The following is a 27,076-nucleotide window of genomic DNA, read 5'->3' as shown; positions in this document are numbered from 1 at the left end:
AGAAAATCTCTTTGTCCTTCCCTTCAGACATAGCCAAAATAACCAAACATTGAATTTTGAGTGTACTAGTGGATGTTTTCAGCCCCGAAATTCAAGAGTCAGTAAGTATTTTGTATGATAAAACAAAAACAAAAAAAAATCATATGTTTGAAGGGGATGAAGGGACATCACCCCCAGATGTCACTTTTTCCAACATGGTAGCTTCACTGTAAAACTAATTTCTGTCTGTTCCATTTTTGTTTTTCTCATGAAAATATTGCACAAAGCCATGTCCACTGACTTTAAATAAAATGGCTTTTGTTCCATGCCTATTTCACAATTCATTGTTGCCATGGTGACACAAACATGAGGATCTGTACTGTCAAAAAAAAAAAAAAAAAACAAATGGGTGAAGTGGCTCAAGATGAAATGTATTCAGTGTCTGGTGTTGATTCCACCAACATAGTAGTCATCATGAAGATAAGGGATAAAGTGTATATCTCCACAGTTAATGACACCCCCGGGATTTGGGGGGTTAGCCTTCATAAAGTATTTATGATATGTTCATTAAGTATTGATTAAGCCGTTAGGAAGCGTTTAGACACCCAGACAATCCTTATGAAAGATTAGAACTTGGCTTGAGGATGAGGAACCCATAAGAATGAGAAATGCAGATAGAGAAGAAGGCTGCTGTGAGAGAGAGATGTAAATGAAGGAAAATAAAGATGAGTGTGGTGTGCAGACGTGCAGGAAGGGAAAGAATGAGGGGACACATAGATTAGGAAGAGAATGAGAAGTGTGAGGAGGGAAAAGTTCGCCTCTTTAAATATTAACTAAGCATTCAGATAGTGTTTTAGTCAGCAAGGCTACCATTAAGGGAGATTAGGTTTTAATCTTAGCGAGAGTAGGTTTGAATAGCAAGTAAGACGAAAAAGGAAATGAATATGAATGAATTCAAGTTTGGAGGAACACAGGGTAGAGGGAAGAGGTGGGCAGAGGGAGGCCAAAGTCAAGAGAGATTCAGACGTAGCAACAAGGAAACGTGGAAGAATATGAATGTTTCAAAGTAGAAATAAGAAGCAAACTCATACTGTAATGAACGGGAAGTGTTTTCCATAATCGCCGACTCCCTCTCTCTGAAAGCGCTCTGGCGCTTTCTTTCTAAGCTTCTCCGTTCACTTTGCTGTACCTGCTCATTCCTGGCAGTGCTGCGAGAGGGCTGAGGTTTCCAATTTGAAGGGTTTCTACTTGAGACGCAGAAAGGCTAAGAAATGGGATTTTCAAGTACTGTCTCGCCCCGCATGCATGCATGCTGGCGTGCAAACAAAGCTGGCATTTTCGGTCGGTGTTTAATCACTGCTTTGCCCTCGGTTTACCCTCTATCATCAGCAGGTGTTGCCGGGTGGCGGGGTAACTAGGAGGTAGCGGGATAAGAGGCGCACACCTTCTACAGTAATGCAGAATTGAGGTTTAATGGGGCTGAAAACACTAGCTGACTGGTTGGCTGGCAGGCCAAACACAGTAAAAGGAGAGGCACAGTTGGTGTGAAGCTGTTTCCAGAGCATGACAGATGTTGCAAAGAGAGAGACAGAGTGACAAAGAAACAGAGCCAGAAAGGGGACGACAGCGTTGGAGAGAGAGAGAGTGACTCATCTGCAACACCTGCCGAGCGAGAGATCACCGTCAGATAACTTTGTGCAAACAGCAACTTTAACCAAAGTCAAGAAGAGTTATTTTAGAAGTGGATGTGTCTTTCAGGTTTCTGTCACCTGTTTTCACACTAAAGGTGAAATAAACAGCAGTGAGTTTAAAGCCTATTTGAAGCTTAAATAAGGGTTTTATTCTCAGAGATTTCATGAAACATTTGCAGCTTTATGCTCTGTTTGACTTGCCTTGGGATGTCTGAACGTGGATCTGGGAATAAAATATCAAAAGCTAAGTTAAGCAGATTTTAGTTCCAAGTTGTAAAAAATGACTTGCATTCTGTAAGTCTGTAAAGTTTGACCTGTCAGTTTCAATTCAAGCCTAGTGTGTGATTGTTTCTTCTTTCTTTCTGAGCAGGTTGTGGTCATCCAACAACCAAATCAGAATTCCAACTTTAGGGGAAACTTTTTGTGTACTTTTTTGTTAAAATATGAAATGTTTTGAGATCCACTCATCCACACTAATCGAGAAAAGTAACAATTTAAAACAACTGTATTGCAGTTGATTCTCGCTTGCATTTCCATTTTTTTTTCTGTGATTTTCTTTGACAATTCTCGTCCTTGCAGTTTTGTTCCTGCGTAGTGCACCAAAACAGAGTTTCATCTATCATGCCAACCATGCTTTGATTCATAACCTGCAGGGGGATGTTTTGTACCCACGTTGACAAAACATGGAAAGTAATTTTCTGTAATCTACTTATTGTCTCGGAAATGTGAGTGTGTGACTCCGGGCGATGTCTACCAGCAGAAAGTCAATTTGAGTTATTTTGGTCTAATCATCACCCATCATATTTTAAAACACCAAAATTTCCCCCAAAATGGGTCAGAACCAAAATCAATGGGAGTGGTGTTGTACAGTTTTTCTTGGGAAACATGATTGGGTAAAATTGCACATAAGGGGGAAGAGAGTAAGGGGAAAAAAAAAAAAAAAAAAGCGAAATGCAGGTGTGAATTGGCAAAGGGGTGAAATGGAACAAAGTCAGTTCAGGGTGTATTTCCTTGTAACACTTGTGCTTACTCTATTTGACCATTTCACTACTTGTTCATCTTCTCAACCAGAAGATGTTCACTCATCAGTCACTCCATTAGTAAATATCTCCCTTATAAAAAACTAAAAATATCTTTTAACTCTTCTTATCACAATTCATGCTGCATATTCCCAGCTTGTTTCTTCTGTTATTTCCTATGCATTTGTCTTGTAGTGAACTGTGTTTCTCATTGCATTTTGCAACACCTTCCAGTACATCTATGGTAATGCCACACAGTTGTCGTAAGAAAGCATAATAAGGACTACATTTTATATTTGGTGCTATTTAATGTATTTGTTTATGCATGTTAGTTAAGGAATAAAATCTGCTGAGGTTGGTACCAATTTGTGCATAAAACCAGCAGTTTAGTCTGGTTATTTGTTTCTGTTGCTGACCTGGATTTATCCAATCAGATTTGTTCTGCTTGTTTTTGGTTTCTTTTCCTAAGTTCCCCTAGAGGAGCGCTGTCATAGAAGACATTTTAGGAGGTTTTTTTTTTTTTCCCCCCTCAAATTTCTTTTGCTATGAAGCTTTTTTTTTTTTAGAAAAAAAGTTTCTGTTCCTGTTCAAGAATGAGCAAATTGATCCCAAACACTGTGCCCCGGTGTCCTCCTGGTTGACATTTCACCTCGTGACTCTGTCCCAGAAACATTTTAATAAGGACCGAGTTGGAAAGCGTTGAAACCTGATTCACTTTAATCATGCAAGATGATCCAAGAATGATTTCAGTGACGTAACCCTTTCATGAAGATGATGATTCTGAGACCAGTGACAGATTCCACAGCTGTTACACTCGACTCCTTTGATGTTCCTTCTTTCATGTGTCCCCCTGCTTGTCTTAATGTGACACATAAGCATGTACGCAAACCCCAACAGCTAACATTCAAAGCCTGTTGCCCATATGTGAAGACAACCTCCCCAGTCATTAGGTTGGAAAGTGACAAATGAAAATCCTTGTCTGCCGCGCACCTTGCACGTAGATTTTCAGAATCCAAATGAAAAGGTGATTTCAGAATTTTCCACCTGGGCTGTTCTGCCTGCACTGACTCAATTCTTACACGGACGGCTTTGGTCGCAGTCTTCTCGGCTTTGAGCTCACTCCCTTCAAACATCTATCAATCCTCCATGGATGAAAGCAATATTTGGTTGCTAAGGGAGCCTAAAGGGTCTTTATTTTTTATGTCACAGAAGCAGAAGGTGTTCGCATAGCAGGACGCATATGTCACACCCACATAGCGTGTTTTCCTAATGACTTCAGTTAAATTTAATTATCTTACCTTGCGTCTCATATCCTGCATTTTTATAATAAGTGAAGGTAACTTAGCTACATGATTGTGCGGTAAAATAGCATTGTGTGCCTGAAAAATACGTAATAATGCCCCTTTAATCCTATATTCCTTTATGTCTGTTGTCATTTTCAATATGTTTGGGATTGCAAGGTATTATCGTATAACAAATGTTCTTATATACAGTTATAATTTTCACCAATAATAATAATAATAATCGGACACTCAGTTTCTTTAGACCTGTGTGTCTTTCTTGCTTTTAGGAAACTGTAAAGTGATTTATTGGAAGCGTGTCTTTGTAATTTATGGAACATGCATTTACTCTTTCCTTTCTCTGCAGCAGGTTGCATATCAAACCATCGTTGCCGTACAACCTTTCCATGCAACCCACCCCCCTTTAATCGAGAAACACCAAACGGAGACGTTTTGGCCTTTTGCAGACAGTCATTTGCATTGAGATCTGTCTGTTGTGATTTGAGTTCTTTGTACATTTATTTTGAGGTTTTTCTGTGTCTGGTTCTGTTTCCTGATAGTCTCTGTGTTGTCCTGTCTCCCCTGTTGATTGTGCCCAGCTGTTTCTAGTTCCTGTGATTACCTTCCCCGTGTATTTAGTCCCTCTTCTTGTCTGTGTTCCTTGTCGGATCCTCGTCGAGCGTCGTCGTCTAATTTTGTTCTGTTTCCGTGCGTTCTCTGCCAGTCTCCTTGTTCCTGTGTTCCTGAGTTTTCATTATTAAAATATTCACTTTCTTCATAGCATGGACTCCTGCGTTCGTTCTCACCACTTCCCAACACCGCCCCGTGACACTGTCAGACAGAAAAACCAAACAATATCAGTATACACATCTTAACCCACTGAGTGACACACCAGAGGGAGGCCCCTCACTTACCGCATGAAGATTTACTTCAACTTTGATAGCATTTCTTCATCCATAGGGGTTTTCCTTCTTGCTTCAGGGGTTTTGGAGTGTGGGGTTAGTGTAATGCATTTTCAAAACAGTTTCCACTCCTCTTAGGAGTATGCCTCTTGGGTTTAATTTGCTGCTATTTTTCTGTGAAATATTCAGTCATAAATATGGAAATAAACAATGCATCTGTCAGTGGATCAAACAGCAATCAAATAAGTTTTTATTTTAATTTTATTGCCTTATATTTTTGAAAGGAAGAAATACATAAAGTGCCACAACATTGTAACAATTCTTTGTTTCTCTGCAGTCAGTTAATAGTGTTTACACAATAAATGTAAAATTTATTTTCTAATGAAACTGTCAGGGTCCTTCCATTGTTCTGAAATATTATTTTTTGTATAGTAATTCACCTGCAGTTTTTTTTTTCTACATTTTCTTGAAGGTGACTGGGTCAAATTTGTCTATATTTTTTTGTATAATTCTTTGCAGTAAGATTGATGTTAAACACTCCGTCCTTGTCTTTCACTGTCTCTCCACAGCAACAGGAGCAGGACCCCACAAACCTCTACATTTCCAACCTGCCGGTGTCGATGGATGAGCAGGAGCTGGAAAACATGCTGAAGCCCTTTGGTCATGTTATTTCCACGCGGATACTGAGAGACGCCAACGGTCTGAGCAGAGGAGTCGGCTTTGCTAGGTGCATACACAGTGAAATGGAAAAACGCCTCACTCCGAGAGTCATATAAAATTGAAATTTCATTTGTTTTTCTAGCATGTCGGAAATGAACGTTATTCGTTTCATTTATTGGTGCAAAGTCAATTTGTTAGTGCAGTCGACTGGGCTCCCACACATCATGTAACTATGTCTTCACTGAGTGTAAACTGGTTGGGCTAATTACTTTTAACTTTTTAAATTTATTTGTTTTTATTTATTTTTTTTAGCTGATTTCATTGCAAAACACAATATTTTTTGTACAGTAACCAAGCCTTGGCATATTGGTTTTTTGTATGTAAATGTCTGTAAATGAGCAAAAACAGTATTCATAACTTTGGTCAGAGATTGAACCTGTACGCTAAGAAAGTGCAACTATTTGAGAAATGTGGTCATTAACTGCATATTGTGTGAAAACGACACAAGACCTGACAACCGCAGGGCCTCCGCAAACTAATGTCGTGCTAATTGTGTTTGGAGTTTTGAAAAGGTGGTTGCAGGTTGGACATGTGCTTCCTAGTAACTGGGGAAACAAATACCAAACGCTACAATAACCACTTTTGCTATAGAAGTTACAAGATAAGCAATTTGCAACCAAATGACTTGGAGCTCCAACAATAAAAAAAAAGGGAAATTCCACCTCTTTCTACCTCAAACCCTTTTGTCCCCTGTGTGTGTGCATGTGTGGTCCTCTCAGTTACACCGTAGAGTGTGCCAGTGATTAGAATGCAGTCAAGTATGTATTCTGGGTCACTGACTGTACAAAGAAAACCCAAGACCCTCACAGAGACATACATACCCACATCCTAAACTCCCCCCTCGCCACTCACAGTCCGTGCCCTCTGTCACCGTCTTTCTCCTCTGCTCAAACACACACACACACACGCGCACATTGACACACTGGCTTTTGCTTGCCAAGCAGGCAATTAGTCATTGAGCTGTGATTGGGTGAGCAGAGCTGAATAGGGGCAGACAAAGAGGACATGACACACAACAGATCAGACTGAAAGGAGCTTTTAAACTGGGACAAAGGGGAGGAAACCCCATAGAAAACAGACACACACACGCACGTACGCACACATTTTTCACAGGCAGAGAAAGACACCTAAGCACTAATCCTTTAACTGGCAAACGTTTACACACTTACTGAAATGTAGGACGCTTTTGCATGCGTTCATAGCCGCATACGACGCATTCACTTTTGATGAGCCATGAAATCTTTCGTGCTTCCTCTCACCTAAACAAAATCCAAAATCACCGTTCTTTCTCTCTGTTGCAGGATGGAGTCGACGGAGAAGTGCGACGTGGTGATCCAGAATTTCAACGGCAAATTTCTGAAAACCCCTCCAGGCATGACAGGTAGGTGCAAACTGAGAGAATAGAATACGCTTACACTTACAGACTACGTTGAATTATATTCGCCGTTGTGTTTACTCAACACATTTTGGTTCTTATTAGTGGTTACCCTTGCACTACTCTCCCCTCACTGTACAAGCAGGAATGTTTTCTTGTTTTCAAGGTTTGTTTAAATAAAAAAAAAAAAGTGTGACATCAAAATGCCAATTGCTACACTTGGACTTTCCTTCAAGCCCTCATTTATTGAATTTATAAAGACCTTTAGTTTTCCAGGCACCCAGTGTCTATGGAGGAAGCATGTTTTTATCAGTTTTCAGTTTTAGCAATTGTCTGAGCATAAAACTACACAAGTGTGACTGATCACACATCATTATCTCCGCTCTCTTTGCTTCCGACTCTTTAGGCCTCCTTGAGTTAATTTGGTATGAGGATTTGTGTGATTAGTCTTTGCTCTGCAAAAAAGGGAAAAGGAAAAAAAAAAAGATATTCTGAGACTAACCCTTGCTTAGGCACATGTGCACACCCAGACTGACATCGCTTAAAGCGAACAATCTGCTTGTGATTGTCCCCAAAGTAATTGAATAAAGAAGCTTGTTTTCTTTGAAGTGCACAAAACGAGCCAACAGCATGCAACAGATATGGAGAAAATGAGGGGACACGAAAAAGAAAGTGGCAGAATTTGAAAGAAGAAGTGAATATACAGAAAAATAAAACATGGAGCAAGAAATAAATTGAAAGAAGAGCAGTTTCCCGGCAGCATCATTTGTGTTTGGAGCTGATTATCATTGATTTAAAAAAAGCTCAGAGTTGGAGGTTCTGGTTCCACTTCATTTTAATAAAACACTTGTAAGGAAATCAAGAAAAGCTCACACAAGTATAAGCATATTGAATAAGCGGTTAAAGATATCATAATCTTATTCTTTTATGTATTGTGTCTGCAATGCATCTCTCCAGTCTTTCTGATGGGTTTACTTGCTCTCTTCTGTCGCTGTCTTTAGGCCATACACTGATCAAAGAGTTGAGAAACTTATGAGAGAAATACCTGATTGGAAATCCTAAAAAACACAATGTGTCCGTACAAATTCCAAGACTATCCACCGAGAGCAATTCGGTATAGAAAAAAAAAAGAATAAAGTGATATTAGGCAAGGCAAGTCTATTTGCATATCACATTTCAGCATCAATGCAAATCAGAATGCTCCATGTTGAACCTCTTTTATATTTTAATTGATGTGATTCAGATCTATTTGAAATATTTTCTAATGCAACATGCTATTAGATGAAATGGAAACTGCCAGTTCTTAAATGATCAATATCTCCAAAACAAATTATTAATTACCTCTTTTGCCTGCAGCAGCATTTTTATTTATTTATTTATTTATTTATTTTTTGTAATGCAAAATTAAATGTATATGTGATTACAACCCCCTTAATAAAACACAGATTACATATTATTAGATGCCCAGTTATTGGTTATTGCAAACACGTAAAACACATGTACATGATTGTGCTTCTTTAAGTTTTATTTCTTATTAAAATTTGCAGTAGGTTATACAAAAATATACTGTAAAGTTATCAACCCTCTTCTGTAGGAAGACCAGGATGATGTTGTTGGTCGAGACATAATGCTCCACCAAAGGATAAAAGCTGCCATTGGTCATATTTACAGAGCAAACATCTCTCAACAACCGAACCGTTACTGATTTGCTGCTTTCTGACTCCTCCAAGCAGCGTTTTTTATCAAACTTAAGAAATAGTTTTCTCTGCGCTTTACTTCTTTCTCAGACTAAACTTTATCAGGTCGTCTCAACCAGATCCATACAATGTTGATTTCTGTTTGTTTCGGATGTACAAAGTTTATTGAAGGAAAAACGCTGGAAAAATGATTGATTTCCAGAGGGGGGAAAATAAATGTGCTGGAAACAGCTTGAGCTCTCCCAACGTATCAATGCCTTTTACTGAGCCGAGCAAGATCCAGCACTCCAATCTGAAATGTAAATCAAGTAATCACAAGTTATGCGACTGGTTGCCTGCTGCATTTTCTTCTCTGTGTTTTCGCGGCTCGTGCCTCCATACAGCGAGTGTAGAAGTTAGTGCCAGTGGGAAACCTTTCCGATCCGTTCACCCGCTGCACAGTTGTGTCAAACGGCTTGATGTCAGAATGTGATGTTAAAACAAATCAGAGGGCACGTCGATTCAAGACATTTAAACACAAGGACGTCATCTTTAACAATCTATTCACTAACCTAGCATGAAAACATTTTTACTTCCTCAGATTTCCTGGACTTTAAGACACTGCCCTGATTTATTATATATGAATATAAAATCTCGATTCAAATCTGAGTCAGAAGACACTGATTTCCTGTTACTCATTTGAAGCAAGGAGTTTAAAAAAAAAAAATAATTTTCAGAACTTATTCAAGCTCTTTTTCCTCTCTTTTTTCCAACTTAATTATTTCATCCTTTCTTTTCTCTCGTATGTATCACATTTAAGATTCCTTGCCAGTTTTCACCACTGATATGTGTTTCCCCTCCCCCCCCTTCCCCCTGGGGGCACTGCTTTCTTTATACCATATTTCCCCCCAGTTGTTTCAGCTGTTTTGTTTGCCATCAGATTTGTTTTAATGGCTGCTGTTGCTGTGCTTTGCCCTGTTGGAAACGCATGTAAGCTCCAGAATTTGATCAACAACTAAACCGGGCTGCCTCGGACTTTTCTGGCATGTTGAAAGCAGACATTCTGTCTTCACACACGCTGGCACGCTGGATAGTTGGAAGACGAAGCATTTTTCGCCGTCTAATGAAATCCAACTTACTTTCTGATCATTTTGGCCAATTATTTGACCTTTTGAGTTCACAAACAGACTGTTTGTGGGCCACTAAACTAAACTCTTCACATTTTAAGTATGGAAGAGTAATTGTAGTATCACAACAAAAGTAACCTACCTCATCCCAACGAAATTAAACCTTGAGCAATTTTACGTTTCCTTCCATAAAACAAGTGCAATGTAAAAATGGGGAAACATGGCTGAAGGTTAGCTTCTACATAAATTAATGCTTCATATGTAGATGTCTTTTTAGATTTGTTCTTGGTGAGATGGAGGAAATATGACAGCTGCTTTAGTTCTCGCCCTTAATTTTTATTTTTATGAATTCATGATGAATGTGTCTTTTAGATTTTACCACATTTTATACACAGCCAGCCAGCCCTGTTAGAGGTGATGGGTTACTCCTTGGACAAATCCATGAATTTTTTAGTCTAGGTGTTTTAATTCCACAAACAATTTGTCAGCATCCGCTTGTCTTGATCCTTGACCAACTAACCATCTGGAGCACATATTGTTTTCTCAGAGAGCTTTGAAGGGCGTTGCTTCACCTCACTGATTTTTTTTTCTTCCCATTTAGTTGTTTTTGTAGATTAAATCACTTTTTTTTTTTCAAATGATTATTTTAGCATGTTGTTTGCTAGTGGTTATTTTTCATAGCACATTTCCTGCTCCAGATGTTGGGTCTCACACGTTGCTTACATGAAAGAAACAAAAGGTATTTCTGCCGGATTCCTGCTTATTTGTTGGATTTGATCTACCAAAGCTAATATCTGTATTGGTTAAAAAAAAATAATAATAATAATTCCATATAATAGGATTAAACACTTTACAAGTGCCACTGTCACAGCACAGATTATTGATTTAATTATATTTTGGGTTAATGACTTTTATGTGGATAATATTTCTAAGAAATGTTCTAGCACCTCCATGTAATTCATTGCTTATTTTCAAGGAATAGTGAGATAATGTTTCATTTTTGCAATAAAATGTAATCTAAAATTTTTAAAAAGGCAACATATCAAAGAAAATATGAAAGCTAAATAAATTTTTTTGAGTAACATATTGAAACTAACAAATCCTCATCATTTATTGTTCAACAGTGACAAATTATTGCACTGTACAGCTTAAAACATGTGCACTGCTTCATAGATCTGCTGATTTTTTTTTTTTAGTTTCAACCTTAAAATCATCATCACTACATATATTTTAATGCTTCTATAATTGCCAGTAGAAGACGTTGTGAATCCATTATAAATGCACTTTATACTCCAAACTGAGTGAAAGAGGAGTGTGTTTCAGTCTGAATTCCCTTCTCTCATATCCTTTAAACAAGATATACATAAAATGTGTTCTGCGTTGGAGTTGCCGCGGTTTCTTTATTTCCCTGCTAAAGTTTCCAGTATCCCGCAGCTGCACTAACAGTGTGTGATCTGCTCCTTACAGTACAAGCCACCCACCTTCTTACCAGTAAACAAGTCCTGCCATTTGAGCAGAAAAGGTCAAAGATTGAAGACTGTAACTCAGTAAACTTTCTTTTTTTTTGTCCACTGAATTCACCTATACACATTTAAGCATGTACAAATAAAACTTTCAAAGGAAGCAGTCAAAAGTTTTAAAAGTTGACTGTTTATCATGTTAAAAGTTGTTTCAGTTGTTTACTTTTTTCTGCTTTTAGACAATTTAGCGCACAAAGGGATGATCATTTGATCTATAAGTCATTATCCTCATGCAAGTCGTTAAAATATACATCTTCTTTAATGTAATGTTTTGAGTGTAGGTGAGGACTTCTTGTTTTTACTTTTGCTTAAAAATATAGTTCTGACTGGACCTCAGATTACAACACTGTTAGTCTGTAATGAGTCAGTCATTTTAGATGTAATCAAACAGAAACGAGGATTGGAATCACAATGTGTATCAAAACAAGCACAATGGCTGAAAAGAAGAAATTAATATCATGAGCTGGTGTTTCTCCATGGACATTCTTCAGTGGGTCTTACTGGAATGGCATAAATATATAGGATCATGACAACAGGACACGAGGAACAGCTTTAAACAAATTATCCATGTAAGCGTAGTTATTATTTATAACTTCCAACCAAATGCTGCAGGCTGCTGAAAAGCAACCGTGAAAGGAAGCAGAAAAACATACACATTACAAGTAACTATATCTGCATACAGGTGACCTTTGCTCTTGTTGATTTGTTTTTTATTGTTGTTCTCTTACTGCATATCAAGTTCTTAATTAGGGAATAACAAGTTGACTGTTGTAGGTTTCATCATGAGTCTCAGAGGGACTGTCATGATGGCTGTTAATGCCGATTAAGTGAATTTAGGTCCTTGGACCATTTATACCTCTTCAATTTCTGCCTTGCAGGCCCAGTTTTACAGTCTGTCTAATAAAATGATGTCAATACTCCTCCCCAAGCCAAGCTATGATTTATTTGGTGTATTTGGACAACCCAGAACTTGATTGTCCTTGAATCACTTCCAAAGGAGAAACAATATACTGGAACAGCATCGCAACCATTACATGAGTCTTAATCATTTACCTAAAAATGATGTCTTTCATGTAATACTGTAATGTGGAGCAATCAGAACTTGTTATATACTTTTTTTTTTTTTTTTAACTCCTAAGCTTTTTCCACTTTTCCCCATAATGGATCTTGAGTCTGACACTGGCCTGCTGAAATCTGAGGACCCTTGTATATACAAAGTTGTAAAATGTGTTTTGCATATTGTTTTAAATGTCCACAATCGACTTGATGTAGAATCCAGTTGAATAACTTGCCATTCCACATCGTTTTGTTTCAATGTAGTGAACTTTGGTGGATTTGCTGGGGTCAAATTTCACTTTTGGTATACGGCTCACATTATGTTGAAGCGCTCTTAAAGCTTGGGAGATTTTATATTGGAATCTGTAACAGTAAGAGTTTCAGTCCCTAAGGCATAAAAGCAAAGCAAACCAGAATATTTCCACTAAAGTTTGCCTGGAATAAAACGTCTTGCTAGACTGGTGCAGCACAGCGCTATATTTGAATCAACTATCCAGCTCACATTATTCCTGAAAGTTTTTTTTTCTTTGTTTTGTTTTGTTTTTGCTGGGAGTTATACGTAGTTTAGCTTTAATGCTGATCTTGGGAAGCCAAAGCTCACCGTACAGGTCAAAAATACAGAATGCACTCTCTGACCACGTTATACAAAACGTACAAGCTGACAGCTGCAAGGCATTCCTGGAATTAATTTTTTAGACTCATTGTGACTTCTGTTTGCCTCGGTGGACTTTTTCTGCAGTTTAGCTGTCAGATCAACGCAGACTGGCCGCTGGCATTGGTGTTCTTTGGTTAAGCACAGACAAATGTTTGTCAGACATTCACAACCTCACGTTTTATCTCAACATACTACACGTAGAACCTTCACAATTCAATGTTTTCCAATTCTGTTTGAGAGATGTGTCTGCTGTTTGTTTAGAAGCTAGACGTTCCTATTAGGACCCCGATCCAGGGTCTTTGGTGTGTGCTCTTTACACGTTCGCCCCAACCACACATTGGCTCTACTCCTGCTTTTTTCCACAGCCCAAAATATATTGAAGTTAGTTGGTCACTAAGAATTGACTTCTCATGTGTGCGTTTGGTCCGTTTTGTATGCATTTGTGTTAACTTGTGGCGACTTGTCCAGAGTGAGCCCCAAAACTTACCTTATTTATCTGCAAAAAAAAAAAAAATGTTGGATTCATTCATATTGGGGGTTTTTTATCAACTTTCCATCTGGATTTATTTTATCGTATGCAGAGTGTAAACATGTTTTTGCATTTAAATTAATGTCATTTTACAGCCTTGAAACCAAAAAACAAGTCGTTTTTCTTTGTTCTTTGCTGGGGAAAAATATTTTTAAACTTACTTATAAGTCAGTTAACTATAAAATATGCAATTTAATTGTATTCAAAAATGTTTATGCCAACACCGCTGCTAAGTAAAGTAAGAATTCCTGTTTACTTCAGAGGACTCATTTTCATGCAGGCACAACAAGAAAATAATAAACAGAGTTTCGGCTGTTTTTTTTGGGGGGGAGGGCTCTGCTTCAGAAAAGACAGATAAAAACATGCTCTGCCAGAATACTTGATGTGTTGTCAGCTGTTGTCGCCGTGTCTTACTCTGTTTGCTCGACCAGGGAAACAGAACAGCTTCTGAGCACAGATACAGCTTTCATGTCTGTGCTAAACTTCAGAGTTTTGTCATGGTACAACATTTCAAATGTGTGGTTGAAATTCGATTTTTTATTTATTTATTTTTTCATTATGAATCATGACATTCAGATTAGCCTTCTACTGTTGAAAAAATATTGTTTTCCATTTTGACTTGTGTTGACACATAAAAACAATTTGGTAAAGTTTGCTCTGTTTTTGTCATTTCGCTGAAAAATTACTGTGTCCTCTGCTATTGTTCAGATGAATGAAAGGATGCATGATAAAATCTATGAAAATGTTGTGTCACAACGGTGGAAATTCGCAAGGCTACTGCTTATTTCTGCACTAGATTCACAAAGCAAATTTCACCAAATACACACATGCAAACAAGCTACACGGTAGGTGCTAAAGTGATGAAAAGGGAAACAAATATTCTTCACACACGGGTTTTATGTTGAAACGGAGATGTTTAAAACATGCAGGACGCTCTACCTCCTGCATGAGGAGGTCTTTTAGTCATTTCATCCCAGTATGTTGGAGTTGGGACACTTCCGGAAGTTGCAGGATATCAGTGCTCAAGGATTAGAGACTAAACCTCCTCTTCCACAAGTTGGAGCTCAGTATTGAAGGCTCCCTATAATTCCAGCAACAAACGGAGACGAATAGACAGCTGACAGCGTTTCCCAGGATACCGGACAATATCTTCTAAATGTTGTAGCTTTCAACATGTGTTGGGCTTTTATGTCTCAGCCCACCTGAGGTGTTGAATTTGATTATGTTTCTTACATTATATTAAAGCGAACAGCTTTTGTGTAGTTATGTAACTACATAGGAGAATATGGGTCCGTCTGTTCACTCAGTATGACAGAATAACAGTCTTCGTACAGCTAAATTTGTGGCTTATCAAACCGCAACCAAATCTCTTTCACATTACATAAAACATCAAACTGTCTAAATAAATAGCCTATTATACTTTTAAATGTGTTTTTGACTCGTGCTGTTGCAGAAGAATTTGCTTGTAACAGAAACTGCTGTTCACCCTGACCCGTTTTCATAAGATATGCCCTTAAATTAGAATAATTTTGTATTTGCCAAGCCTGTTTGTTTTTTGTGTCGACACTGTCACCAGACTACTTCTCTTTATTTAGCATCTAGTACTCTAGAGTTCAGATAGAGGTCCAATGGAGGGGTCACACTCAGTTAATCCAGTTTGCAATCAAGTCTTTCTGTTTTCTCTGGTCCAGAAAGAGGCTGTGTTTTCTTTGAAGCAGCTGTAATCTGCACCCATTGCCCCGGGGTCAAAGTGTGGGGATAATTTGGGGCACTGAGCATGACTGTTTGGTTTGTTTTGAACCATGCTTTGATGATTAGCTTGTGGCTTTGATTCAGTGTCAAGGCTGTTTTCGAGAAAGCTAAGTTGTAGAAATTGTGGCGATAAGACTGTTGTTCAGATGATTTGATAAAGCTGTGGAGGAGATAATGGTTCTGCTGGAGGTTAAGTGTGGTTTCCAGGTCCATTTGATTAACGATATGTTTGCTTTTAAGTCGCAGCGTAAAACTCCCTTTATTCATCTCATCTTGGAAACATTCTGAGGTTTTTCTCACGACTAAGATGAGTAACTTATCATTTTTTTTTTTCCTTGTCGTTGTCTCCATCTCCATTTAATTGACTCTAGCTCCTGCGGAGCCCCTGTTGTGCAAGTTTGCTGATGGAGGCCAGAAGAAGAGGCAGAGCCAGGTTAAATATCCCCAGAATGGACGACCGTGGACAAGAGAAGGAGAGGTGAGCTGGAGCTTATTAAACAATCAAAACAGGCCTTGTATAAATTTGAAATATCGCGTTTCTAAACTTTCGCAAAGTCACATTTTTTTTCTCTTTGTCTAAACTTTCACCTCTACATTGTCATCTCTGTATAAAATGAAACCTTGTGCTGAGCACTGAAAGCAGATTGACTGCTGCACAAAGAGTGGGTTCAGATTTAGACTCTGGATGCCAAACCTCTAATTTAAAGAACAACGGAAAAGTGCAAAATAATGTCACCACCCACGCACAGAGTAAAATTTTCTCAGCGCTTGCGGTGCAAGGAGGTTGGGAAAGAGCAGTGTGGTGAAGTGGAACGAAACAGCACCAGGCGGCGACTTCATCGCGACGGGCAACCATGATGTTTGTGTTTGACCTTCAATCCTTCAGGATGTAACGGATCGAAACGCCTCCTTACATGCATGCAAACAAATTTCAACACAGTGTTGTATTTCTTCATTTTAAATGCCTTGGTGGTAGAATTTCACATTTTCTCTCATTTTTCCAACCTTTTGTGTCGATGTGAAATAAATGTGGAGCGTTCTCCACAGAATTCTTCACACAGTTTCCAGCCGTCCAGAGTTCTGACGAGGCTCGCCTGGCCCCAGAGCATCTTGTTAGAGGTTTATGCATTTTCTGGAATTGGGTTTAAGAGTCCATGCTGACTAATAGAGACATCTCACAGTGGAGATGCTTGAGGTGCTTCATTGCACGCTCGCGCTCAGCTCGCCTCCCTGAACCCCTGTTTTCTAAAAGAGCCTGGCCTTGAGACAAGGATGCACACACATTTTTACACACACAAGTAAACACCTGTGTTCAGAGAACCACACACAGGGTACATGTGAAGCTTGGAATCATTTCTTGACTGTGCTGCAGGTGAGGAGGAAGAAAACAGCAGTGCAGATAAATAGCTTCTTACCAAAGTCAGTTTTACAGCTCTGAATATTTTATTTTACTTTTTTTCATTAGAAAAGTTGCATTTTTAACATGATAATTCTACTTTTCACACATTTAATGAAATATTTGTTAGTGATGTGGTGTAAAGATCCTTCAGTGACAGATTTTTGATTTTGCGACTTAATAGGTTTTATATTTTGCACCTTTTTGCTGTTAATCCTCGGGGTGTTTCTTTCCTGGAAAAATTGTTCCAGGTAATAAAAGAACTCTTTAGCATATTTTAATTTTAAGATAACGGCCCAGTCTCCGTAGCATTGTGTTGAGCATTTAATGTTCAACACAATTAGAATTCAGTCATGATGACGAACCCTCACCCTGTTTATCATAATGATTAATGTAGGAATGGAAAAAGATAAAAGTTGTCGCATTTTTAATTGTTCACATAAAGGTGGCTGATTGAAATTGTTTCCAGTGTGATGCTGAAGGATTTTTACATTAAAGATGTGGGTAACACTTTATTTGAAGGGGGGTGAATAAGACTGTCATGACACTGTCATAAACATGACATAACACCTGTCATGAACATGAATAAGTCTTCATGAATATTTATGACTGTTGTCATAAAGCATTATTCGGTAAATTATGACACTTTTAATACAAAGTTGACATTATTCAAAATGTCTTTGTTATGACAACTTGACATTAACCAAGAAATCATTACTGTTTAAACTTTACCTTTAATAACATAAAGTTACCTAATTTTTAAAGTGCAATCAGTAATACTTTAATAACAAATTTATATCAGTAATGATTTCCTGGTTAATGTCAAGTTGTCATAAAGACATTTTGAATAATGTCAACTTTGTATTAAAAGTGTCATAATTTACCGAATGACACTTTATGATAACAGTCATAAATATTCATGAAGGCTTATTCATGTTCATGACATGTGTTATGTCATGTTTATGACAGTGTTATGACAGTCTTATTCAACCCCCTTCAAATAAAGTGTTACCAAGATGTGAAAAGAAAAGCAATTTTGACTGTATTTTCTGACATTTTTGCAAGTTTATTTTTGTCATTAACGCACACATTATCAGTAAATGTTAACTTCTACAGTGTCAGTGCTCATTCCCCTTGAACTTCACCACATTTTGTCACACTACAACCACAAACTTCAATTACATGTACTGAAATTTTTATGTGATAGAATAGAGCAATTACCATTGAATAAGTATTGCCAAATTAGTAAAGAGATTTTTTTTTTAAAAAAGAGATTAATCAAAGAAGCAGACAAGAGACCAGACAACATGCTTACCAAAGGCCAAACATATTGAAGAAGATGATCTAATCATATTGCACTGACATGTTAGTGGCAGCATTATGCTGAGAGAATTGTTTTTGTTAGCAGGGACAGAAAAACTGGTCAGAGTTAATGGGAAGATGGACTGAGATAAATTCAGGATGAATTTTAGAGGCTACAAACTACACTGAATGTACAGCCAGTCATAATCATGTATCCAAACTCAACATCCAGACCTTAATCTGTGAAAAGTATGACAAATTAATGCTTAGAGGCTGTCCATTTGGGTCTAACAGAGCTTCAGCATTTTTGCAAAGAAACATCTGCAATCATGTGAAAAGCTGAACTGAAAAAGGTTGCAGCCATTTTTGGAGCAAATGTTTCTGCAAATAACTGACTCATTGAGCGGAGAACACAAAAAATGTAGAATTTGCAAGACAGTGTGGTCCCCTTAGTTTTCTAAATATTGTTTCTTCTCTTCTCTGTTAAATCTGTTTGTCAAAAAGCTGCATAGAGGAGCTCTTTGTTATATAAAGTAGGCTTTTTGGAACGGGTATCTGTTCTTACACAAAGGTCAACCATCAGTTGTACATATATGCCCTAAGAGCAAACAATGTTTTTTTCTTTTTTCTTTTTTTTTTTTTTTACAAGAGTTTTTATCAACATAGTTTTGGATTTTCTTGGCTTCTCCTCTCCACCTAATGGAAAGTATACACTAGTATGTTTTCTTAAACCTGCATGTTTTTCTCTTTTCTTCTTTCAACAGAGTGGCATGGCATTAACATATGACCCCACAACAATGCAGAATGGGTAAGTTGTCTTTTTTTTTCTTTTCTTGCTAAACTACACTAAACATTTGTATTTTAATTCTGAGGGCAATTTTCTGCAAGATTTTGTTATTGAGAATAGCCATCGGTATCAGTCACTTTAGACGGCTTCGCAGACGAACAAAAGTGCCACAAACATTTAAACCTGATGAGCCAAAGCACCTGAAGGCATGGGCCCACATTGCGTTTACTAGCGCTGAAGCAGAATGCACAGGTTGGTGAGGCACACATTTGCTCCGTCAATCTGGCTCTTGCAGATGGAGCATTTATTTATGCACCTATGCATACCAGCTGTCAGACGTGTTGGTTCTGATTGCAGATGGGGTTGTTGGGCGGTGTTGCAGTCCTGCTGTAAGACTTTCGTCAGCTTGGCTATCTTCAGCACTCCGGGGTTGAATGCAGAGAGCAGAGTGTGTGTAGAGTTTCAGAGGGAAATTGGAGATTGGTCATGTCTGCTAGGAATGCTTCTGGTGATGCATTCCCAGGAGGAGATCCTTGCTCCCAGCTCTATGTTCCCTTTCTTCTCCTGTCAGCTCAGTCAGCCGTCCTTTTTTTTTTCATTCATACTTTTCCAACTATCACAGCTAGATCTGCATTTTGCTGTCCTTTGCATTTTCACCTCATCTTAAGTATCTGTCCCTTTTTTTTTCTTTTTTTCTTTTTTTTTTTGCTCACTCAGCCTTATGTTCTACGGTTGAAAGAATTATTTTTGACATTTTGGGCTTATCAACAACGTTTTTTGACTCATCACTGTCTTCTACCCCTTCTTGCTTTCAGTTTTCAAATAATTACTTTAGTTTTGGTCCATGCATGCATAAAACCATGCTCATACACAAGCATCTGTGGACTTCAGGCTGTTTAAGTCCTCGCTGACCTCTCTTCCGAGGTCATCCTAGCCTCTTCCGGCGAAGCGCTAAACGACTGTGAAATGCTAATGTAGCTAATTAGAGAGGCAAAAAGAAGGGAGGGAAGGGGTTTGAATAAAAATGGAGGGATGAACAGGGTCAGGAGGAAGGCAAAGGCAAAATTAAAGTCAGCCCAAAGAGAGAGAGGAAGGCTATGAATCAATTACAGTTTCCCCAGCCACTCTGAACTCAGGAGCAGTTGATTGTTGAGACAGAAAACCACATTTGTGTTACTGGAAATTGTGTCATTTTTGCCTCTAATTGGAGGTTTTGGTTTCATTTCCCACTGGGTGAAAATCCCGGGGATTAACTGAGGACCCACTGGCTTGGGAACACCTTGGAATCCCCCAGAATGAGCTGGGGGGGGGATGTTGTTCAGGAGAGAAATCCCAGAGTTTGCCTGCAGGTCTTGTGAGCCCCCTGGAGCTCTGCAAAGTGGAAAACAATGAATTAATGGATGAATGGACTGACTTCCACATCATCTAAACCCCAAATCTCTCCAGGACTTTGCAAACTCTCACCATTTTATTTGCTTAAAAGTTACTGACATCATAAGTAAATATGTCGCTTGTCATGGAAAACTCCTGACTTGGCATCTAGATTGCACCAGAGATTACATACACTGCTGCATTGGTGTTCCGCTCACCATTACATGTTAAGTGCGTTGTCTTAAATAGCTGTGCTGGAGTCGCCATTGACAGTTTGCTGCTCAGAGCTAATAGCGTCTATCAATAACCTTGGATTTGTCCTCTGCTCACAGCTTCCTACTCTCAGTACCCATCAGTCTAATGAAAAATACAATAAATACAATCACAGAGCAATATTGAATAACCCTGCTGCTGTCCCTATTTGTATTCATCAATGACAGTAATACAGTATCTGTAATGCATGTCATATATTAATTGTAGTCTAAAAGATGGATCCATGCCAGTACTTTTTTTTTTTTCAGTAAAGGACCTTGTTTTTGCATCATCAATACTTCTTCAAACATGTTTCAGTTTCAATTCCAGTTCGGTTCAATCTACGTTTAGTCAGACATTTTCAATATAGACTCAAAATCTTTAGGCCTGGAAACGTTTGGCAACCGACATAATTGCTGCGATAATTGATGTACTTTACGTTCTCAAGTTTACTCAAAAACTTTTCAAGTAGATATAAAACTGAAGATTGGCTTTAGGAGACCTCCAACTTTAAAAAAAAAAAAAAAACGGTTTCAGCAGATCTACCTCCTTCATGTGAAGAACCATTTCAATGGCTGACATACAACTGGGAAAGTTAATCCAAGTCAAATTTAGTTTTGCAGTGGGAATCATTTGCAGACTGTGGCTTTCACACAGAACACTGGTTTTAATTTAATATGACTAATTGCCAGACTTTCAGTGCAGCTGTTTTCTTTTGTTGTTTATCAGTACTTTGGAGTTCTGCAAGTGAAATGCACCTCAGCCATGTTGAGATCAGTTGACTGACTCCTATCTTGGTCTTCTATTGGAAAATCAATAAACGTTATTGACACAGTGCTGCTGGAAGCAATCCATGCCTGTGCCCTTAGACTACTTTCATGTGGTTTACACATGATGTCTTATCCTCTGAATCTTTGCCCAACGATGCGAGCGTAGTGATTTTTCCTAGTTTACTGGCAGGAGTCGACTAGCATTGCCAGAATCCTGTTTCCAGATTACTTTTCTTGTGTTTCGTACATTAAAAGTGATCAGTGTGATCCTTGTGGTGAGCTTTCTCTCTAATAACAATTAATTCCTTTCTTTACTAATTTTGCACTTTTCCGACAGTTGGGGTTTTGAATTCCTAAGCTATAGCAATGCAGTCAAACGAGATGGCCTGCATGTACTTTGAAAATGGTTGTTTAAGTCGTGAAACACTTGAGACTCCTCTTGGAGTGAGGGTTAAGACTTGAGATTTGGACATTCTCCTCAAAGGCTTGAAATGTGATGTGGACTTGATTTGACCTTTGAATAAAAGAAAAAGAAATCGGCAGAAGTCAGTAAAAACTGATCAGAGCCAGGAGGAAGGTCTTAACAACGACAAATAAAGCTCGTGTATGTGCTGCTCACATCCTGCCTCTTGATCTCAGCTCCACTACAGCTGGTTCACCACAACGAAGCCAGCTGTGAACACTCTGGCTACTACGTTTGTCCACTGATGACGGCGGTTAATTAGTTTTTTTTCCTGTAATGGTAAGTTGTTTCTCTGCTATTAGCACGGCTACAGCGCATACATGAGCATGATTGACCATGTTAAGACCCCCCTCCTGGCTCTGATTGGTTGTTTCTGACTGGGAGCGCTGCATTTCTGCTGATGGTAGTAGGACCACAGAGAGGAGCCGGAGGAGCTCGATTTTTTTTTTACTTTATTTTTTTTACACATTACCTGTGTAATGTTATACAGTTTTAAGAAATGTGGGAAAAAAAACACACAAGTGTTATTTAACTGTCAAAACATACCCAAGGCAACCGTGGAAGTGATGACAATAATAAAAAAAAGAAAGAAAATTTGTTTTTAATTGAGTCCCTTCTGTAAATAAGAAAGATCACATTTTTATCAAGCAGACCATTTCTATGAAATCACAAGTGACTGTGTCAGAGACGGGTAGAGGAGAGTTTCTCCTTTTGTCTCTGGATCTCTTTTGCCTTCCCTCCCATACACCATTATTCAGCCAACAGACACTTTAGGATCGATCGGGCACAGTAACATGGCCTGGCGGATGAAACATGTCCTCTCTAGGTACACAATGATAAATAAAGCACTGTGAGCCACAGCATTGTACTGCTGCAGGGTTATGGGGGTGAAATAAAAAAAAAAAAAATAGGCAAAAAGAAATGGAACAGATTCAGAAGGGCAGATAGAGGTATAGGTCGAAGAGTAAACAGAGCATAAAAAGCTGATGCTACATATACAGCTCATCTACCATTTGTGTAGGTGGAGGCATAAAGGGCAATATTGAAACTTCTCACCCACTCACACATTAAGGGGGTAATTCATTATCATGCATGGCAATAGAACAGACTCCTTTGTAGAATGATGCGCACTCAAATGCAGTGTCAAGTTTCATTCTTGGATGACTTTGATGGTTTGACTCAGAATGAAGCTGCAATATTTATTGTTTCCAGGACATCTTTGATGATGTCTGATTCGTTTTGTCAGCGCTGAGCTAACATCCGCCTGGCAGTTCAAAACAAAGAGGCGCTCATTTTCACCTTTGCACAAAGCGACACACGGTTTGTAAATCAAGAGCTAGTTATGCAGAGAAGCCTTTTAACTGATTATTCTTTTCTTTTTTTTGCATGCATGCATACATTGTTTGGAATACTTCTGATTTAGGTTTGCTCCACTTTGAGCCTGTTTGATGCTGTACTGTAGATGATGAAAATGACTGTTTGTCTTGTATGCTTCATAGATTCTACTCTTCACCCTATAGCATCTCCACCAATCGGATGATTGCACAGACATCAATCACACCCTTCATTGCTGCCTCCCCTGTCTCCACATATCAGGTGGGTTGACCGTCCCGTAGTTGAATGTCCATGGTGTATTTGCCTGGGACTTTGTATGTGTGCAAGGTATTTGTTCGCAAAACATTTTCCAAATCATGCATCTTTTCTTACATTTCATTATTATGTGATACGTTGTGTTTGTCTATTACAGAAACATCCCAATTAACAATGTATAAATATGTGTGAGAAAATGTGACAAAGCTCACGTGGCATAGATACTTTTCCAAACCACTATCTTTTCAAATAAAAATGAAAAGCTAATATTTTGGAGGTGTTCTACTAACACCTGGCTTATTGTGTGATTTTGATGTTGACAATGTGAATGGCTTAATATACATCATGTATGGGTGTTTCTGCCAAAATATATATATAATGGATTTGAAATAATATCTTGGAATAAGACAAGCAAATCTGCAGAATGTAGGGGTTAACTTTGCCTACTCCTATCCAAAATCCATATGAGAACATGTTGCAAGCTAAAAATAACCATCCATGTGTTTGGTGTTAATGCACGCATGCACACGCAAACATAACACCCCACATTATCTGAGGTATAGTCCCTATGCTTATGGGGAATAAGGCCTTTTGAGGCATCCAGTGACATTTTCCTTCTTATCCTGTCCGCGTAGCTCTGATCCTAAAGTTCTGTTCCACTTCCCCGTCCCAGTGTGCCCAGCCTGCTCCCCCCATATCAAAACAAGTTATATCAAAGCTGCCTGATAATCTAAGATGCGGTTCTTTAAAAACCTGAGCAGGCTCTTGATCGACAGCTTGTCAAACACAGATTTCGACACAATCACCTCGCCTCCCACACGGCTTTAGGAAAACAAATGTAAAACACAAATGCAAAGGCACACGTTCAGCAGAGCAGAATTCAAAGTCACATCCTGCTTCCTGCAGAAGACGCAGGAGGAGACCTGGCGACGTTACGCAGCCTTATCTCCCCGCAGACACACACTTACACATACCGTAGATAAACCAACATGCGCATTTGCACTATATTGCAAACTGTGAACCGTACAGTATCTTACATGTGGCAAAGTAGCCTTCAGGGACTGCAGAAAACAGAACAAGATGAAAGTAGTGATATGTGACCAAAAGAGCTTTGATGATGTAACCCTCACTGTGAAGCAGTAACTGGTGGATAGTTTTGCTCTCCGTAGTCTTTGTAACTTGTCATAATTACAGCTTAACTTAAAGTACAGCAAAGCCTCAGCTTCCGCTGTCATGTTCTGCCACAGGGACTGATGATTAAATCTTCTTTTCTTCTTTTGTTGTCTCATTTTGACTCTCTTCCTTTTCATTTTGAATGCCGCTTGTTTTTTTTGGGTTTTTTTTCTGCTTTTCTGTCATGGATACAAAACATTTTTACCAAACTCTTCTCTTTTGTCTTGTCTCGTGGTCGGCTTTTTGCTTTATCTTGCCGCTCATTTCCAACTCCCTCCTAATTAATCGCTCTAATTTTTTTTTTCCATGTCCTCTCTTGTCCTACTCCCCATCTCTTCTCTTTTTCTGTCCTTTATCTGATATAACTGGCGTCTCCTCCGGCTTTCTCTTCTCTCGGCTTTTCCCTTTCCTTGTCTCTACGTAGGTCCAGAGTACATCATGGATGCCACATCAACAGTATGTTATGCAACCTACAGTAAGTCTTCAAAGCCTACTTTTTCTTTTGATTTTTCATCATGTGTTATCATGTCTCGGTTGAGTCGTTTTCTGCATTCGTTAGTCCCTCGCTCTGACTCGTTTTATGTCTGTCCTTCACTCCGTAAGCATGTCTCATTATCGGGCCTTGATATTAATGTCAGGATTTAAAATATAGCCACATTTCTTTTTTAAAGTTAATTCTAATAGCACTTTTACATACTCTTAGAAAAATAGCTTTTACTTATTAGACCATCTTCAAAAATTAAAATAAAACTAATTACAGTAAATTATTGGGGAGGAATAAACCAAGGGATGCTAGAAAGATTTCAGTAACTTTATCACATGTCAGCTAACTCCTATTGAGGCAGAAAGGTGAATCTTAAACTAGAATATTAAAAGTTTATTTCTGTGATTCAATTCAAATATGTTGATAAATGTCAACATTTCAAGTGACTTTATCTTCATTTAACTCTCCCACATTCTTAGCGTGATACTCAGGAGTGCGGAAGATGTCACAGTCGGACAATGGGAACGTGTCAATTCCTGAAATCATAGAAGATAAACCTCATAATAGCGCATGCGGGGTCAGTGTGACCCCTCTGGGACCGCACATGGGGTACAAACCTCACGCGGGGTCCACTGGAACCCCTCTTAGGATTACGAGAAGGTTAAAAAAAAAACAATTCTTAATAGAGATATTTTTTCCATGGTTTCCACAGTTATGGGGAAGAGTGCAGATTTGACCGTTGTCCAGCAAACAAGTGACAAATGGTCATTGCTATGAAAGCCAACTGTTCACACACATATGTAAACTTGAATAAGAGGAGAAATGAGTGGTGGAATAAAGGATGCAGCTGGGATAACCTAAGATGATGCTTGCAAGATGCAAAGCCCATTCATGACTTTGAGGGCGCGCTACAAGGTGTGCACCGCGTCTGGAGCCAGCACTTCAAGAGCCACCACAGATGTGAGCTGCAACACAGCTGTCCCTGTTTTAATCCATCTTTGAACTAGAGAGAACAACGTGAAGAAGGTCTGAACTGTTCCTGTAGTGGCAGCACATTAATGTGCCAGAGTCTGGATACAGAAAGGAGAGGCAAACTGAGCCACAACTTGGGCACGGCAGTCTACCGGGAACATTTTGACCCGTTTCATGTTTTACTCTGCTGAGAAACTTCATGGAGATGCACAGTTTATTTTCTAGCATCACCTGGCACCTGTCCCGCCAAACGTAGCAACAACATCACTGGGGCCGATTCACCAGCAGACTGGTCTGATGTAAACCTTATAAAGAATCTATTGGGGGTATTGTCAAGAAGAAGATGAGCAACATCAGATCCAACAACACAGGAGAGCCACTGTTAAAGCAACTTGGGTTTCCTGACCTCTTCAGCAGTTGCTGCAGGCTGTCTGGTCACATTAAAGCAGTAATTCATGCAAAAGGAACTGGGACCAATAATAAGTGTTTATACTGCACAGTGCATGGACATACTTCCTAGCAGATGATGTTTCTCTTTTAATTCTGTTTAATTGGTTGTATGTAATTTTCGGAGAAGCTGAATTTGTTTTCGTTTTGTTTGCCGATACTGAAGTACATCAGCGTGTATTGAATATGCATGAGAAGTATGTCTCACACATTCCATTTAATTTCTACAATAATATTACTTATTGATGGTGTTTAGATCTATTGACACACACCTTTACATTTCGCTCTTGTTCTGCTGATTCAGTGTCTGAGCCGCCTCCTTCGACCGGCAGCTTGGAAAGCTCAGTAGAGCTATCTGTAAAATCAACGATAAAACATTGCTCCCTGCTGGATTGAAATAGAACTGCAAATACAGAACCGCACAAATGCTGGACATCTTGTATCTATGCACATTTTTGAATAAAAAAAAATAGGACGGATAATATTTTGCCAGACAAACAAAACAAAGCAAAGCAAAGCTGTTGGAAAAACACACCCACACATGCTATAGATTCTCACCATCACTCATATATTGACTCTGAGAGTGGGTGTACAGTCAATAAACTCTGTGGAAGAACTACCAGTTCCTCTTTCATTCTGATACTAATCATTTACACAATCTTGATATATATATATATATATATATATATATATATATATATATTTTTTTTTTTTTTTTTTTTTTTTTTTGTTTATTCGGGATTTTTAATTAAAATATTCTATTTTGTTCCAAATTGTTTTTAATTTAT

At 38.6% G+C, this 27,076-nt stretch overlaps 1 protein-coding gene across 1 annotated transcript in view; it reads left to right on the top strand.

Annotated features, from left to right (window-relative positions):
- LOC106949558 (RNA-binding motif, single-stranded-interacting protein 3-like) overlaps positions 1–27,076 on the top strand; it is a gene marked incomplete at its 5' end in the record, with an annotated part of 67,674 nt that overhangs the window by 29,693 nt on the left and 10,905 nt on the right. Inside the window, 6 exons of the mRNA XM_015035899.1 lie at positions 5,441–5,598; positions 6,893–6,972; positions 15,653–15,759; positions 18,744–18,787; positions 23,143–23,218; positions 24,810–24,860. Of these exons, the coding sequence (XP_014891385.1) occupies positions 5,441–5,598; positions 6,893–6,972; positions 15,653–15,759; positions 18,744–18,787; positions 23,143–23,218; positions 24,810–24,860 (516 nt within the window). The remainder of the gene's footprint in view (positions 1–5,440; positions 5,599–6,892; positions 6,973–15,652; positions 15,760–18,743; positions 18,788–23,142; positions 23,219–24,809; positions 24,861–27,076) is intronic.

Source organism: Poecilia latipinna, unplaced genomic scaffold (assembly GCF_001443285.1).
Source record: "Poecilia latipinna isolate Pla-1442-1.1 unplaced genomic scaffold, P_latipinna-1.0 Scaffold21, whole genome shotgun sequence".
NCBI lineage: Eukaryota > Metazoa > Chordata > Actinopteri > Cyprinodontiformes > Poeciliidae > Poecilia > Poecilia latipinna.
The sequence above is the reverse complement of the archived record's forward strand: the minus strand, read 5'-3'. Positions and strand labels throughout refer to the sequence as shown.